Source organism: Pseudophryne corroboree (genome assembly GCF_028390025.1).
Source record: "Pseudophryne corroboree isolate aPseCor3 chromosome 3 unlocalized genomic scaffold, aPseCor3.hap2 SUPER_3_unloc_4, whole genome shotgun sequence".
In the NCBI taxonomy this organism is placed as follows: domain Eukaryota; kingdom Metazoa; phylum Chordata; class Amphibia; order Anura; family Myobatrachidae; genus Pseudophryne; species Pseudophryne corroboree.
In genome coordinates this window covers 3,526-21,801 of record NW_026967530.1, presented here as the reverse complement: position 1 = coordinate 21,801, position 18,276 = coordinate 3,526, and the positions used below count along the sequence as shown (strand labels likewise).

At 46.5% G+C, this 18,276-nt stretch overlaps 1 protein-coding gene across 1 annotated transcript; it reads right to left on the bottom strand.

Annotated features, from left to right (window-relative positions):
• Nucleotides 1-2,406: 2,406 nt before the first annotated feature.
• Nucleotides 2,407-17,338, bottom strand: LOC134984178 (zinc finger protein 260-like). The gene is made up of 6 exons (XM_063949802.1): nt 16,974-17,338; nt 15,800-15,991; nt 14,091-14,169; nt 13,874-13,971; nt 13,553-13,709; nt 2,407-6,949 (listed from the first exon to the last, which is right to left on the bottom strand). Exons 1-6 carry the CDS (start codon nt 17,049-17,051, stop codon nt 5,535-5,537), a joined length of 2,019 nt encoding a protein of 672 aa, XP_063805872.1. The 5' UTR covers nt 17,052-17,338; the 3' UTR covers nt 2,407-5,534.
• Nucleotides 17,339-18,276: the final 938 nt, after the last annotated feature.

Genomic DNA, 18,276 nt, shown 5'->3' with positions numbered 1-18,276 from the left:
GCTGATGTAATAAAACTTTCGGCGGCTCCGGAGTCGAGTAGTGCAGGGATGAGAAGAGAGGAAGAAGGAAGCTCCAGGTGGGTTAACAAGACTGACTCTTTCTTGGCAAGTAATTCTGAGAATTCTCCTAGCTTGACCTCTCCGGCACAAGCTAGGAGCGGGCGTTTCCCGGACGTTGGCTACCAGATTTAACAAAATGATTAGATGCACCACAGTACAGGCATAAGTTCCCTTGTCGCCGTCTCTGACGTTCCTCGTTGGAAAGACGGGAACGGTTGATCTGCATGGGTTCCTCAGTAGTTGGAGTTGATGGTGTTGGTGGAGGAACGACTCGAGGCCTGGGACGATCTGACCGTGATTTCTCCATACAGCGTTCTCTGCATCTTAAGTCTAATTTATTGCATAGGGAAATTAACTTATCCAACTTATCAGGTACGTCCTGAGTCACGAGGTCATCTTTGATCTTCTCGGAGAGACCGCTCCAGAAAGCTGCTTTGAGAGCCTCCTCATTCCAGTTCAGTTCAGAGGAGAGAGTACGAAACTGGATCACGTACTGACTGACCGTACGCGTGCCCTGACGCAGGCGCAGGATCTCCAATGAGGCAGCAGAAGTCCTGCCCGGTTCGTCGAAGATTCTTCGAAAGGCGGCTACAAACTCCGAGTAGTTAGACAGGATTGGATCTGACCTCTCCCACAATTGTGACGCCCATTCCAACGCTTGACCAGTAAGTAAGGAAATTATATAAGCTGCCTTGGTTCGTGCTGATGGGAAACTGGCCGACTGTAGTTCGAACTGGATTTCACACTGGTTAAGAAACCCATGGCATTGCTTTGGATTCCCATCGAATTTACTGGGAGATGGCAAATGCAACCGTGGAAGTGGGCCTGGCACAGGAGGAAGCGGAACCGGAGGTGCTAATGTGGGAGCAACTGTAGAAACTTGAGGAGCCATCATGGCAACACAGAGAGAATCGAGACGTTCGGACATACTCTGCATGAACTGCACAATTTGAGATTGTGTGGCCTCCTGCTTACCTAAGCGAGACCAGATATCTGCGGTTGAATCTCCTCCTGAGGCCTGATCACCCGTCGAATCCATTGGGCCAGTGCTTACTGTCACGTCTAGCAAAGTTTGGGGATTCGGCAGTTGAGACTTGCCCAAGGAGGTAGCAGGCTGGGGAAGAACAAAATGAGGGGGATAGATATAGTTCCTTTGCATGGGATACGGAGCAATGAAGGATGTAGGCGGAGTTTGAGAGTCAATGAAAAGTATTTATTATGTACAGAGAAAAGGTAGAAAACTGAGGTTGATGAACGGTGACTTGAGAACGTGGTCGTAGACAAAGAACTGTGGAACTGTGGGTGAGAGTAAAACGAGGCTGAAGACAAGAACCGTGGACTGCGACTTATGAGATGAAACTGCGGTAGAGGAGCCGAGAACTGTGGACGATAGTTTGGGTCGTGACTGGAGACTGTGAACTGTAGACTGTGGCTTGAAAGATGAAGCTGGAGATAACGAGCTGAGGACTGTGAATGGTGGTTCGAGGACTTGGCTGGTAGCAAAAATCTGCGGACTGTGGCTTGGAGGACAAGGCAAGAGACCCGGGGTCGACCGTGCCCAAAAGGTCTTACTGAACCGGGTTTTCCAAGAGCGTCTCCACGGGCAGCAGTAGGCTAGGAATGGGAAAACTGCAACAGCAACTGAGAACTGGCAAAGCAGGGTTAGAAGTACCAGAATACAGCAGGAATCCTGGGAGCACAGGCTAAAGCACCTACAACAGGGTTGTAACTTAAAGCACTGGTATCCCTGTCCTAAACCAGCCCCCTTTTATAGGAAGAAGTCTCCCTGGATTGGCTGGAAAACTAGGAACAGGAATTATGTCAGAAACTTGGTCTCCAACATGGCGGCGCCCAGTAATGCAGACATTTTCTGGCAACAGAAAAAGAGCGTCAGTGGGTGTAATCCCACAGACAAAAGGTGGGCGCTGATTACTAGAACTGATTTGATTATAAGAAATACAATTAATTGATTAAATAGGTGTTATACCTATGGTGTAAGAATCACCCTGTTAGCTGCCCACAATGGTGGACCTGGGTATCCACCTAACTAAACGAAGAGAAAAATGATGATAATGTGGGCGCTCAAGGGAATTTTAAATACAACAGCTGCTGGTTTTGTAAAAAATCAATGGCATTTATTGGTACAAATAAAAATTATCTAAAAAGAGCAAATCAACATGTATTATATGGTTGCCATAAACGGCAACTGATGACAAATTAATAAGACAAGTTACAACAATACTAAAATAGTTTAAAAGATATTAGTAATCACTGTGTCCTGGGTCCCGGGACTTTAAGTAATGTTAGTGCACTATCCCAGATTTATGTTGTTAGTTCTCTTGCATGCATGCATGTAGCTGTTAATAATAAGTAGGAATTGAGTGCTGTTACTGGCTCAAATGCACTTTGCGGGATAAAAGAAGAAAAAGGCTGAGAATAAACAACGCCTGTTTATACTTCACCAATTGGTGTGGCTGAATTGGTGGTATGCCAGTCCCGCAGCTGTCTCCCTCCGTATGACTGGCCGCACTGCGGCGGTTTCTCTTGGGGCCGTGCCTGATGTATATGGCACAGTGTCCTGCAGGCTTGTGCTCGGCTACGTCAGGAGCGGAGACAGAGAGCCGTATGTGGAGATCCTGGGTAGCAGGGGACGCTACGATGCCGCGGTTCGCGACTTCCGGTTACGGTGCTTCCGGCTTCCGGTTTGCGGTCCACCTGCGTTCCACAGTTGTGCAAGTCACAGTTGTGCTCACTGCCCCATGTCTCCTAGGCAACGGCTTAGCGAAAGCGAGCTGCTGCAGCGGCGTCCCAACGCAACGAGCGGACCCCCTCAACGCCATTACCGCTGCCTGTACCCTTGAACCCAGCGCCGCAGCCCTCCACCGCCGCTGCCCGGCCGCCTGTGAAGCCCGCCCCGCGGCCCCAGCGTTCCGGTAAGACCCCGGACGCTAACAGTCTACAACCACGTCATACGCTGCTTGTATAACAAATTGCTTAAGTGAAAGAGGCCACACAAATTGTTCAGCTTGTTGTTTATTGTGCGGTAAATGTTATTGCTCATCAAAAACTCAATAAAAACATATTGTTTTTTTGTTTTGTTTTTAAATACACTCTGCACATTTGGTTATACTTTCCCATCACTTATATAGACTACTCTTACTATGTATGGCGGCATAGTGATTAGAATTGCTCAGGTAGGATTCCCACCAAGGCCCTATTAGTGTGGAGTTTGTACGTTCTTGCCATGTGTGCATGGGTTGCCAATGGATACTCTGGTTTCATACCACTAAGTTCAACACCAGACTGGTAGATTAAGAGGAATCTGAGAAAAATTGGAATCCGGTGTGTGATATGGAATTTAGATTGTAAGCTCCAAAGGGGCATGGATCGATATGACTGATTACCTGTAATAGCAACTGCACATACCCAAGATGGCTGCCTGCCCTTATACTAATATGCAAATTAGTTTATTCCTATTGGGAGTTTATTACAGATTTATCGTTACCACAGATTTCTTATATAAAATATTAATGTAGCCCTGTCTAATGTCTACAGACTCGAGGACACTCAGCTGTGACCATTTTATTCCGGACTTCCATGGCAGGCTGTAATGGAGTCCGAGATTGCCTGATGTGCGGAATACTGACCGATCTCTGACTTTTTATAAAGCAGCAATAACTTTCAATGCAAAATTATGCCTTGTAAATGATTACCCCTTTAAAAAGCATCAGGAATAAGCCAGGCATACCGCACATCCGGCAATCCTGGACTCCATTATATCCCACCCCCTATATTTATACCTACTCAGAAAACAGAAATATCTTCTCTCCTGTGTGACGACTCTGATGTCTATGTAAAACATTTCCACACACACAGATCATGGAAATGGCCTCTCACCTGTGTGACTTCTCTCATGTGTAACACAAGCTGCTTCTGTGTAAACCATTTCCCACAATCAGAGAACATGAATGGCTACTTCTTGTTACACATCGGGGATGGCGGCGGCCGCCGCCGCATTTACCCCTGCGTGTTCGCTGGCTCTCCTGGTGGCTCCGGCCTCCGGTGGGTTACCGGGCCCCGGCGTTTGGCCGGCGATCCTCCAGAGCGTGGGCGCCGCCATTGCGCCTGGCGCCCACATAGGTGTTGTGAGCGGGTGACTTCACTTGCTCCCCTCTCCGCCAATCAGGGCAAAGCGGGAACTACAAAAGCGGACGCTCGTCTGTGTCCGGCGCCTGAGTATCGTCTCTCCACTGTGGCGAACACCAGTGCTCCTGACAGCAGTGTGCTTACCAGCGGCTATACTCTAGCGCTCCCTGCATTCTAGGTGTCTGCCTGCAAATTCATTTCTTCAGTGTCTTTAAACATCGCTCACAAGTTCTTCATTTCTTCAGCGTCTTTAAACATCGCTCACAAGGTCTTCATTTCTTCAGTGTCTTTAAACATCGCTCCCAAGGTCTTCATTTCTTCAGTATCTTCAAACATCGCTCACAAGTTCTTCATTTCTTCAGTGTCTTCAAACATCGCTCACAAGTTCTTAATTTCTTCAGTGTCTTCAAACATCGCTCACAAGTTCTTCATTTCTTCAGTATCTTCAAACATCGCTCACGAGTTCATCAGTGTCTTTAAACATCGCTCCCAAGGTCTTCATTTCATCAGTGTCTTTAAACATCGCTCACAAGTTCTTCATTTCTTCAGTGCCTTTAAACATCGCTCCCAAGGTCTTAATTTCTTCAGTATCTTCAAACATCGCTCACGAGTTCATCAGTGTCTTTAAACATCGCTCACAAGTTCTTCATTTCTTCAGCGTCTTTAAACATCGCTCCCAAGGTCTTCATTTCTTCAGTGTCTTTAAACATCGCTCACGAGTTCATCAGAGTCTTAAAACATCGCTCACAAGTTCTTCAATTCTTCAGTGTCTTTAAACATCGCTCACAAGTTCATCAGTGTCTTTAAACATCGCTCACAAGTTCATCAGTGTCTTTAAACATCGCTCACAAGTTCTTCATTTCTTCAGTGTCTTTAAACATCGCTCACAAATTCATCAGTGTCTTTAAACATCGCTCACAAGTTCTTCATTTCTTCAGTGTCTTTAAACATCCCTCACGAGTTCATCACTGTCTTTAAACATCGCTCACAAGTTCTTAATTTCTTCAGTGTCTTTAAACATCGCTCACGAGTTCATCAGTGTCTTTAAACATCGCTCACGAGTTCATCATTTCATCAGTATCTTCAAACATCGCTCACGAGTTCATCAGTGTCTTTAAACATCGCTCACAAGTTCCCATTCTTCTATGTGCCTCAGCATCGTGCCCGACCCTTCTCATCATAAAGTTCTTTGCATTTGACATCAATTATAACTGTTAAATTTCTGCATGAGGAAAACCTATATCCGGCTATCTCTACTCCGGCCCAGCTGTGGTTCCTCTTCCCGACCATCGGAAGAACCTCAGAGTTCACAACACTCTCAATTCAAGTCAGTGATACTTCTCACCTGTGTGTATTTTCATGTGTGTAAAAAGAGAATATTTCGTTTTCAAACATTTCCCACACTCTGAGCATGGAAATGGCTTCTCATCTGTGTGAACTTTTTTGTGTGCAAAAAGAGAAGACTGAGCTTTAAAACATTTCCCACACTCAGAGCAACTAAATGGTTTCTCACCTGTGTGGCTTCTCTCGTGTATAACAAGATTTGATTTCTGCACAAAAGATTTCCCACACTCAGAGCATGGAAATGGTTTCTCACCTGTGTGACATCTCTGATGTGTTACAAGATTTGATTTCTCTAGAAAAGATTTCCCACACTCAGAGCATGGAAATGGTTTCTCACCTGTGTGACTTCTCTGATGTACAACAAGACGTGCTTTCTGTCTAAAACGTTTCCCACACTCAGAGCATCTAAACGGCTTCTCACCTGGGTGACTTCTCTCATGTGCAACAAGTTTTGATTTTTTAATGAAATACTTTCCACACTCAGAACATGGAAATGGCTTCTCACCTGTGTGACTTAGGTTATGCTTAATAAGATCTGATTTGTTTGTAAAACATTTCCCACACTCAGAACATAGAAAAGGTTTCTCACCTGTGTGAATTCTCTGATGTACAACAAGATGTGATTTCTGAGTAAAACATTTTCCACACTCAGAGCATGGAAATGGCCTCTCACCTGTGTGACTTCTTTCATGTGTAGTAAGATCTTTTTTACTTGTAAAACATTTCCCACATTCAGAGCATGGAAATTGTTTCTCACCTGTGTGACTTCTTTCGTGCATAGTAAGATATCTTTTACATGGAAAACATTTCCCACATTCAGAGCATGGAAATGGTTTCTCACCTGTGTGACTTCTCTCATGTATAACAAGACGTGATCTCTCTGTAAAAGATTTCTCACACTCAGAACATGGAAATGGTTTCTCACCTGTGTGACTTCTCTCATGTATAACAAGACGTGATCTATCTATAAAAGATTTCTCACACTCAGAACATGGAAATGGTTTCTCACCCATGTGACGCATCAGGTGTCTGCGAAGATCTGATTTCTGTGTAAAACATTTCCCACACTCAGAACATGGAAAAGGCTTCTTACTTACGTGACTGCTCTTATGTTTAACAAGAGCTTGTTTATGTGTAAAACATTTCCCAATTTTAGAAGAGGAAATTATTGTATCACCGCAATGACCTGTACTAGGTGCAGTAGTATGTGAGTTACCAGGAGAACATTCCTCAATAATAGATGGATCAGATGATATATCTGCACTGTGAAGTGCTGGATGTATATTTAGTTTAATGCAGTTTTCTTCTGGAGATCCTCGTGTGATGTTCTTATCTTCTAATTTACAATCTGGAGACCAAACAAGATGTCCCTCAGAGGTATTCCTTGTATTGCATCCATCTGGTGGAAATAAAATAGTTAACCAAGTCTTCTTTAGCAGAGGCATCATTAATCACAATATGACCTCACCACTATTCTCAGGTGTGTGCTCAGTAGAGACTCATGTGCAATATTTTCGGTGTGCTACCTTTCACACTCAGAAACATAATACTGGAGAAGAACAGAAACAAGGAGAGTTTTATGAGAGTCTGGCTGGGTCCCCCATCAGAGTGCCTGAGAAGCCCAGCAGATGAAGGTGTTTACCTCTTACCCATAACTCCTGTGGATGTCAGATCTGGAGATAATGTCTCCATGTGAGGCACACAAGTTGTGTCCTCCTTGGTGCAATAGCACGCTCAAAACCAAAGGGATTCAAGCACAGCCAATCAGTGGCTCTTATTTCAAACATGCTATCCCTGGTTTGGAATACGAGGCATTGCCAGTAGACAGCCAATCCAGAGCAGACGTGGCGAGTCGGGATTGTGGAGAGCTCCGTCCACAGGTGGCACATCAAGAAAGAAGAGCGCCTGGAAGGAGTAATTATAATGGCAAATAATAGGCCAGAAGGAGAAGACTCTGAGGCTGCAGCTAAGCATTGAGAACCACGGCTGACAGTGAAAGCCAAGAAGGAAGCTGAGGACTGGAGAGGCAAGCAGTGGTGGGAATTCAAGAGAACCATACAAGGCAGCCTCTCCCTATAGACTAGGTAGACACACTTGGGACTTCACTGCTTACTTAGAACCCTCTAAACCACCAGGGAGTATGGGCACAAGGCTGTTGGTGCACACTAAATTTGGAAATAAGCCTGTAGCATACAGTAATGTCAGGTGTAAGACCCATGAATACACTGTAGGTCTGAGTGCGGGGTCCAAGGCGCAGAATAATTTCAAGTCCATGACTAATAAATATCTCTTTAATGACATGAAACATTATCCAGTAGAAATAAAGTTATTATTCCCTGACAAAGTAGAAAACAGGCCTCCTAAATAGAGTAAACCCCTAGTCTATTCTACCTAGCCCAGGAGCCAGCCAGGACTAGATAACACCCAAGGGGGGACTTTCACCTGATTCCCCAGGTACAAGCAAAGAGTAATGGTCTATCACTCCCCTCAGAATTTAGGCTGTACATGTAGGAGGCTGCCATTTTTTCCACCATCTCACATAAATCCAAAGGTTGTGCTTCTTCTACTACCCTTATCCTTTCATGTGTTGCTGTTTCTCTGTTCTCACCTCCATGCATAATTATTAATAAGTAGTCTCATCCACTAGAAGTTGTGTTAGTACACTACGCTCAGAGTTAGGCCAGGTTATTGTTTGCACACTAGCACTGCTGAGAGTCAGCAATCAGTGTAGATCATTAGACACCTGGTTGGGTGGGACACTAATTAGTTGAGGATTAGGAAGCTGTGCGGGTGTGTTGTCTCTTTCTCCACAGGGCTATGTGGCAGACCACAAAGTGACAAGGTTAGCTATGGTGAGTATCCATCTGTCTCTATAGGCTTCCTCTCCTCTTTCCTTTCCAAGTGCAGTGGGCTTTGCACCTCCCAGTGTAAGGCTACAGCTTTTCTCCTCTTGCACAAACATCTACAGGTGAAAAATGTGGCCTGAAGGCAAAAGTGCTAGTGATGACCATCTACTCCACCTAGTGAGTGACATCCCATATGCAGGTGGGTTGAAAGTGATCCACGGGTGGTAAAAGGAAGAATCGAGAGACTGAATTGACCTTCTCTGTCCTTCTTTTCAAACACCTCATCCTAAATATCACTGATGGTGAAAATCTGGAGGAAGTACCAACAAAGTAACTCGTCATCTTCTGAGGTAAGCAGAATATAAGTGGAGTATGAAATAATGTGATATAAAATCTTGTACATCTATGCTCCAAAAATTGAATTCTTAATTAAATTATTTGTTCCAAACCTATACTCTGTGTGTGTATCCTTTAATATATAATAGAATACGTAGAGGACGGAGAAAGTGGTGGAACTAGCATGACATAATATATAGCTATCCTAAACTAACAGGTCCTCCGATATCTATCTCTGTCCCTACATATTATATTAGCATGTAAGGCAGATTTATTTAGTCCGACAGTGAGTAAATCGCTTAATATGAATGTAACAGAACATGGAGAGATAAAGGAGGTGAAATTTACCCTGGAAATTGCTAAAAGAAGTTGGCCAAACTTCCCCATGATGTGCAGCGATCTGTCACTCCAATCTGGGACCACGGGAAGCTGGTTAGTGATGAAGGTCCAAAAAGAAAAAGTATGAACGGAAGAGACCTCACTGCCAACGCCAAGTGATCACAAATTGTTCTTGTGTCAAACAGGACCTTGGAAAATAAGGAATTCACTATTTTGCTGCCACCACCAGGCTCCTAACACGTGACACTTGGAACCACATTTCTACTCAGGGTCCTACCACTGGCACCTGTTACCGCTTGCTGCTGTGTATGTGTGGACACTCTGCTGACACACCTTCTGACTCGTGTCGGTTTGATCCCCTCTGGTCATTGACCAGGCCCTGTATTGATAACTGGCAGAGAGTGGAGATTGCAGACAGTGGGCTCAGCCCAGAACAGGTGGAGAATGGGACTGCGGGTGTCACATTCCCGTTGGTCACAAGATGAAGGCAGTCATCTTGAAGGCAAGACGTTTATTGCTCTAATAATCTTTAAGATGCCTCACCTTTTGAAAGGGGGATACAGCATACAAGATGTTACAGCAGTTCAATACTTTTTGATGTCATAAAAAGTATATATCCTTAAACAGACTCACTGACCTTTTTTTTTCTCATCCAACACACAATACCACAGGGGGAAGTTCTGCCCTGTTGTCTTTACCCAATCAACTGAAGTGCATGTGCCTTGCATTCCCAAAGCATGATTACCTTTACATTTGTCCCTTATGGACAGTGGGGAGTGGTCACTTCTCTGTGCCTTGGTCCACCCAGGGTGTTAGTCACAGCCCAGGTGCTGGCTTGTCTGGGGAGGGAAAAAGTTTCCTCTACAATTACTTCCAGGAGTCTGCTGTGGGACCAAGAGTGCTTCCTTCAGTCTGAATCATAGCTCCAGAGATAGGCAACCAAGGTAACCAGGCAGAGTCTCCTTCGGACCTTGGTTATCCAGGGGCTGGCTGGGTTAGCAAACCTTTCCTCTGCCTTTTCATGCACTCTCATTTAGGAGGCTGATTGGGAAGCCATTCTATTATCATTCCTGAGAGGTGGGCTGGTGGTCCAAGCCCCAGATTCTCCCTAGACCACCAGGGATAACAGTAAGTGTCAAAATTATAGCTTGCCAACCTACAGTGCTGGGGGGCCTGGGTAGCTGGTTCTCCCTGCCCCAGCAGTGTACATCCATACTGCTCTACAATCCCAGGACCAACCAACGTTACTGTGGCAGATGGAAAGGAACAAGAGGTACCCATGGCAAGGGTCTACCTGGACTGGGGAATGGGCCAAAGGGTTTGAGATGTTTAAGTCATGGATGGTTTCCCAACTGATGTAGTCCTAGGGAATGACCCTGATGGTGGAATCCATACATTATTTTCTAACTCCATCATCTGGAGTCCAGCTGCTCAGCTACAGGTGTCATCTACACCAGCACAGCCCAGAGGAACATATCACAGTGACTAGACATCTGCCAGCAACCAGCCCAGAGGAAAAGACCGAAGCAGCAAGAATGGCACATCTACCCAGCATGCCTCTTGCCTCTGGTAGGTCAACATCACATAGCAATGCAGAGGATGTTGGATTCTGCAAGGGTGTCCTGTGATGCTGGTGGTGAGAATGAGTGACCACACTGACCTCTATATAATTGACCTGACCGAAACTGACCCTAGCAATCCCAAACTCAACCCCCTTGTACACCCAGTATCCACACTGTGGTAATATCTCCCAACACAGATATTACCCACACACAGGCATCTCATAAACACACACACACACACACACACACACACACACACACACACACACACACACACACACACACACACACACGCGCCATGGAAGCAGAGCAGATATGTCCTAAATGAACACTGTGTCCTACACATGGGCTAATTGAACATCTATAGGTTCTTGTGGTTGCCCTTAAGGAGTAAAGCCCTGCAGTTAGTGTCTTACTGATATTTTAGGCTGAGGCTACCAGGTAGACCAGCACGGAGAGGGAAATACAGCAGGACAGAGTAAGTGGACAGCAGGACGTAGCAACATGACTAAGCAGCAGGACAGAGCAATAGAGTACGGATCAGCAGCTCATTCATAGGGAACAGCAGAATGTGGGAGATGTATAAGGACAGAACATAAAGAGTATTAGTACAGAGTCATCATATACATTAACTGGAGCTACTGCACAATGACGTTTGTGTGGTTACAGTGCTGTGTATGAGACAGTGATGCTTGTGTGAAGGTGGTGAGTGTGAACAAAAAGTGAAGGAATCACCTACTAATTACAGTGACATGATGTGACGGAGGAGCAGGTGTGTAATAGGGGCTGATGGCTCCTGATGTATGAGGTACACCAGAGAGTGCGGGAGAAGACTGGTCAGATCTCTGGGCTAGTAACACACAGTGACATGATGTGAGGGGGAGAGCAGGAGTATAATAGGGGCTGATGGCGCCTGATGTATGAGATACACCAGAGAGTGTGGGGAGGAGACTGGTCAGATCTCTGGGCTGGTAACACACAGTGACATGATGTGAGGGGGGAGAGCAGGAGTATAATAGGGGCTGATGGCTCCTGATGTATGAGATACACCAGAGAGTGTGGGGAGGAGACTGGTCAGATCTCTGGGCTGGTAACACACAGTGACATGATGTGAGGGGGAGAGCAGGAGTATAATAGGGGCTGATGACTCCTGATGTATGAGATACACCAGAGAGTGTGGGGAGGAGACTGGTCAGATCTCTGGGCTGGTAACACACAGTGACATGATGTGAGGGGGACAGCAGGAGTATAATAGGGGCTGATGGCTCCTGATGTACGAGATACACCAGAGAATGTGGGGAGGACACTGGTCAGATCTCTGGGCTGGTAACACACAGTGACATGATGTGAGGGGGAGAGCAGGAGTATAATAGGGGCTGATGGCTCCTGATGTATGAGGTACACCAGAGAGTGCGGGAGAAGACTGGTCAGATCTCTGGACTGGTAACACACAGTGACATGATGTGAGGGGGAGAGCAGGAGTATAATAGGGGCTGATGGCGCCTGATGTATGAGATACACCAGAGAGTGTGGGGAGGAGACTGGTCAGATCTCTGGGCTGGTAACACACAGTGACATGATGTGAGGGGAAGAGCAGGAGTATAATAGGGGCTGATGTCTCCTGATGTATGAGATACACCAGAGAGTGTGGGGAGGAGACTAGTCAGATCTCTGGGCTGGTAACACACAGTGACATGATGTGAGGGGGAGATCAAGAGTATAATAGGGGCTGATGTCTCCTGATGTATGAGATACACCAGAGAGTGTGGGAGGAGACTGGTCAGATCTCTGGGCTGGTAACACACAGTGACATGTTGTGAGGGGGGAGCAGGAGTATAATAGGGGCTGATGACTCCTGATGTATGAGATACACCAGAGAGTGTGGGGAGGAGACTGGTCAGATCTCTGGGCTGGTAACACACAGTGACATGATGTGAGGGGAGAGCAGGAGTATAATAGGGGCTGATGGCTCCTGATGTATGAGGTACACCAGAGAGTGCGGGAGAAGACTGGTCAGATCTCTGGGCTGGTAACACACAGTGACATGATGTGAGGGGAGACAGGAGTATAATAGGGGCTGATGGCTCCTGATGTATGAGATACACCAGAGAGTGTGGGGAGGAGACTGGTCAGATCTCTGGGCTGGTAACACACAGTGACATGATGTGAGGGGGAGAGCATGAGTATAATAGGGGCTGATGGCTCCTGATGTATGAGATACACCAGAGAGTGTGGGCAGGAGACTGGTCAGATCTCTGGGCTGGTAACACACAGTGACATGATGTGAGGGGAGAGCAGGAGTATAATAGGGGCTGATGACTCCTGATGTATGAGATACACCAGAGAGTGTGGGGAGGAGACTGGTCAGATCTCTTGGCTGGTAACACACAGTGACATGATGTGAGGGGAGAGCAGGAGTATAATAGGGGCTGATGGCTCCTGATGTATGAGGTACACCAGAGAGTGCGGGAGAAGACTGGTCAGATCTCTGGGCTGGTAACACACAGTGACATGATGTGAGGGGAGACAGGAGTATAATAGGGGCTGATGGCTCCTGATGTATGAGATACACCAGAGAGTGCGGGAGAAGACTGGTCAGATCTCTGGGCTGGTAACACACAGTGACATGATGTGAGGGGGAGATCAGGAGTATAATAGAGGCTGATGGCTCCTGATGTATGAGATACACCAGAGAGTGTGGGGAGGAGACGGGTCAGATCTCTGGGCTGGTAACACACAGTGACATGATGTGAGGAGGAGAGCAGGAGTATAATAGGGGCTGATGTCTCCTGATGTATGAGATACACCAGAGAGTGTGGGGAGGAGACTGGTCAGATCTCTGGGCTGGTAACACAGTGATATGATGTGAGGGGGAGAGCAGGAGTATAATAGGGGCTGTAATAATTGTTTATTGCTCACCTTTGCCGATATCTGTAGGAATTTCCTCCACCTTACACTGAACACTCCTTATAGATGTCTCTTCTTCTCCCTCTGTATCTTCTGCCTTATTATAAGTCACAAGCATCTTGGCTTCTTTCTTTATATCTTCTGTTTTTATATCAGTTAGTTCTTCACTCTAAATAATCCACATAACAATACAATTATATATTATTTATGTCTTATGTTGATAAAACTGATGTTTTATCTGTAAAATATCAGTCTATAAGACACACAGCTTCTCTACAGATCATACAGTGACAGTCACTTTGGTATATTGGGGAGACCCTAAATCCCACCTACCTGATCCTCCTGTGGGGTCCTGGGATTCTCCTCTGTACAATCCTGGGAATACAGAGGACGGGGACATCTCTCTGGGGTATCTCTGTTACTGGGCCCATCTGTAGGAGACACACAGTGACTGAGTACAGTGTATATATGTGATTATCAGATGATGTGTGTATATAGGGGGCCCCCATACCTGCTCTCCCCTGTACAGTACATGACAGTCTCCTCTTACCCAGTGATGTGAGGGGCCGGTGATTCTCCATCATCACGTCCTTGTACAGACCCCTGTGTTCCTCTATATACTCCCCCTCCTGCATGGAGACATAGACAGTGACATCCTGACACCTTATAGGAACCTGACACACACAGTGATACAGTCATCACCCAGACACGTCCCCTGGTGTTACTGTATAATGTCCCATTCCCAGCAGTCACCTCTCCAGTCATCACCCAGACACATCCCCCGGTGTTACTGTATAATGTCCCATTCCCAGCAGTCACCTCTCCAGTCATCACCCAGACACATCCCCTGGTGTTACTGTATAATGTCCCATTCCCAGCAGTCACCTCTCCAGTCATCACCCAGACACATCCCCTGGTGTTACTGTATAATGTCCCATTCCCAGCAGTCACCTCTCCAGTCATCACCCAGACACATCCCCCGGTGTTACTGTATAATGTCCCATTCCCAGCAGTCACCTCTCCAGTCATCACCCAGACACGTCCCCTGGTGTTACTGTACATTGCCCCATTCCCAGCAGTCACCACTCCAGTCATCACCCAGACACGTCCCCCGGTGTTACTGTATAATGTCCCATTCCCAGCAGTCACCTCTCCAGTCATCACCCAGACACATCCCCTGGTGTTACTGTATAATGTCCCATTCCCAGCAGTCACCTCTCCAGTCATCACCCAGACACATCCCCCGGTGTTACTGTATAATGTCCCATTCCCAGCAGTCACCTCTCCAGTCATCACCCAGACACGTCCCCTGGTGTTACTGTACATTGCCCCATTCCCAGCAGTCACCACTCCAGTCATCACCCAGACACGTCCCCCGGTGTTACTGTATAATGTCCCATTCCCAGCAGTCACCTCTCCAGTCATCACCCAGACACATCCCCTGGTGTTACTGTATAATGTCCCATTCCCAGCAGTCACCTCTCCAGTCATCACCCAGACACATCCCCCGGTGTTACTGTATAATGTCCCATTCCCAGCAGTCACCTCTCCAGTCATCACCCAGACACATCCCCTGGTGTTACTGTATAATGCCCCATTCCCAGCAGTCACCTCTCCAGTCATCTTTCAGACACGTCACCCATTGTTACTGTATAATGTCCCATTCCCAGCAGTCACCTCTCCAGTCATCACCCAGACACGTCCCCCGGTGTTACTGTATAATGCTGCATTCTCAGCAGTCACCTCTCCAGTCATCACCCAGACACGTCCCCTGGTGTTACTGTATAATGTCCCATTCCCAGCAGTCACCTCTCCAGTCATCTTTCAGACACGTCACCCATTGTTACTGTATAATGCCCCATTATCAGCAGTCACCTCTCCAGTCATCACCCAGACACGTCCCCTGGTGTTACTGTACAATGCCCCATTCCCAGCAGTCACCTCTCCAGTCATCACCCAGATACATCCCCCGGTGTTACTGTATAATGCCCCATTCCCAGCAGTCACCTCTCCAGTCATCACCCAGACACATCCCCTGGTGTTACTGTATAATGCCCCATTCCCAGCAGTCACCTCTCGGACACGTCCCCCGGTGTTACTGTATAATGCCCCATTCTCAGCAGTCACTTCTCCAGTCATCACTCAGACACATCCCCTGGTGTTACTGTATAATGCCCCATTCCCAGCAGTCACCTCTACAGTCATCACCCAGACACGTCCCCTGGTGTTACTGTATATTTCCCCATTCCCAGCAGTCACCTCTCCAGTCAGCAGCTGAATGATCTTGTTGGTGAGTTCCAGGATCCTCTGGTCATTGTGTCTCTCATGTGTCAGTGAGAGAGGTGGAGGCACCAGGATGGGGCTCTGGCTCGTGCTCAGTCCTCCCGACACATTGGGATGTATGCTGGATGTCTCACACTCACTGGATGTCTTCCTCACTACTGTGTAATCCTGTATAAATGAGGGAAACATCAAATATCACTGTCCCCAGTCATCTCCCTGTATTATTACTATAGATATAATTGATCTCATTGTGAAGTTCCCAGATCTCCTCACCTCCCCAGTCAAGTCTCTGTATTATTACTATAGATATAAGTGATGTCACTATGATGCTCCCAGATCCCCTCACCTCCCCAGTCATGTCCCGATATTATTACTATAGATATAAATGATGTCACTGTGATGATCACAGATCCACTCACCTCTCCAGTCATGTCCCTGTATTATTACTAGAGATATAAGTGATGTCACTATGATGCTCACAGATCCCCTCACCTCCCCAGTCATGTCCCTGTATTATTACTATAGATATAAGTGATGTCACTATGACACTCCCAGATCCCCTCACCTCCCCAGTCATGTCCCTGTATTATTACTATAGATATAAATGATGTCACTGTGATGATCACAGATCCCCTCACCTCCCCAGTCATGTCCCTGTATTATTACTATAGATATAAGTGATGTCACTATGACGATCACAGATCCACTCACCTCTCCAGTCATGTCCTTGTATTATTACTATAGATATAAATGATGTCACTGTGATGATCATAGATCCACTCACCTCCCCAGTCATGTCCCTGTATTATTACTATAGATATAAGTGACATCACTGTGACACCCCCAGATCCCCCTCACCTCCCCAGTCATGTCCCTGTATTATTACTATAGATATAACTGATGTCACTGTGATGCTCCCAGATCCCCTCACCTCCCCAGTCATGTCCCTATATTATTACTATAGATATAAATGATGTCACTGTGATGATCACAGATCCACTCACCTCCCCAGTCATGTCCCTGTATTATTACTATAGATATAAGTGATGTCACTATGACGATCACAGATCCACTCACCTCTCCAGTCATGTCCTTGTATTATTACTATAGATATAAATGATGTCACTGTGATGATCACAGATCCACTCACCTCCCCAGTCAGCAGGTAGATTATCTCCAGGGTGATATTTAGTATACTTTCTGTTTTCAAATTTTTATTCTTGTCCATCTTCTTTTATGTTCTACGGTGTTACGCCTGTAATTTCAATACTTCTATATGAAATATTCATTATGGTAGACTTTCCGTTCATAATGCTATTTCTCCTAAGTCCACAGGATCCACAGAATAACATTGGGATATGAGGTAGCGACAGCAGATTGGCACCATACGATCAAAGCTTTTGGCCTCCCAGCATGCAACGGGTCCGTCCCTATATCCCCGCCTCCTAGCTCAGGCAAATCAGTTGTTTTTCCAAAGTTCAAGGCAGGAGCATCATAGAGAGCCCTAATCAGGCGAGAAGAACACATATGCACACCCTTCCATACAAGAAGGAAGAGGGTAGTGAGTGAAAGGATCCTCAAGTCAGGTGTGTCAGGGTGGGATCCCTGTGGATCCTGAGAACGTAGGAGAAATAGCGTTATCAACGGTAAGTCTACCGTAACGAATATTTCTCCGGCACGGTCCACAGGTTATCCACAGGATAACATTGGGATGTCCCAAAGCAATTTAGTGGTGGGGACACTCCTGATTAGACAGGAGAATCTTTTGCCCAAATTCAGCGTCCTGAGAGGCAAAGGTATCAAAGGCATGATGTCTAATGAATGTGTTAATGGAAGACGATATGGCTGCCTTACACATCTGTTCTGCTGAAGCATCATGTTGTGCTGCCCATGAAGGACCTACCTTATGAGTAGAGTGAGCAGAGACATTAGCCGGAACAGGGAGATCAGCTCGAGAATATGCTTCTGAAATAGTCATCCGAAGCCACCTCGCCAGTGTCTGCTTGTCAGCAGGCCATCCTCTCTTGTGACATCCGTAGAGAATGAAGAGAGTGTCTGTTTTTCCGATGGAACTGGTACGATCCACGTAGATCCTTAAAGCAAGGACTATGTCCAACGATGCACCTCCCGCAGAAAAGTCTGGCCCTTTGAAGGCTGGGACTATAATATCTTCATTAAAGGTGGAATTTAGACACCACCTTAGGAAGATACCCAGATTTGGTTCTGAGAACCACTCTATCTGGAAAAAAAAAAAAAATCAGCAAAGGAGGGCTCTCAGGAATCGACTCACCACGGTCACATCTGTCCGCCGGTGCGGACTCCGTCCTGGGTCCCTGCGTTCCACTGTCATCCGCACCTCTGCCATCAGACGTCATCCTGGGCCTGGGAGCGCTCCTGTGACAGCGGGCGTGTAGCACGCCGCGTTCCCGCTAGGCCGCGGCATGGGCGCCGCC

Bases quoted from the DNA above. Each gene is read 5' to 3' on its own strand.
- LOC134984178 (XM_063949802.1), bottom strand. From the start codon at position 17,051: ATGGACAAGAATAAAAATTTGAAAACAGAAAGTATACTAAATATCACC. The intron at 15,992-16,973 runs GTGAGTGGATCT...TCATTTATACAG, and splicing joins TCTACCTGCTGACTGGGGAG to GATTACACAGTAGTGAGGAA. The intron at 14,170-15,799 runs GTGACTGCTGGG...GTCTCCATGCAG, and splicing joins TTCAGCTGCTGACTGGAGAG to GAGGGGGAGTATATAGAGGA.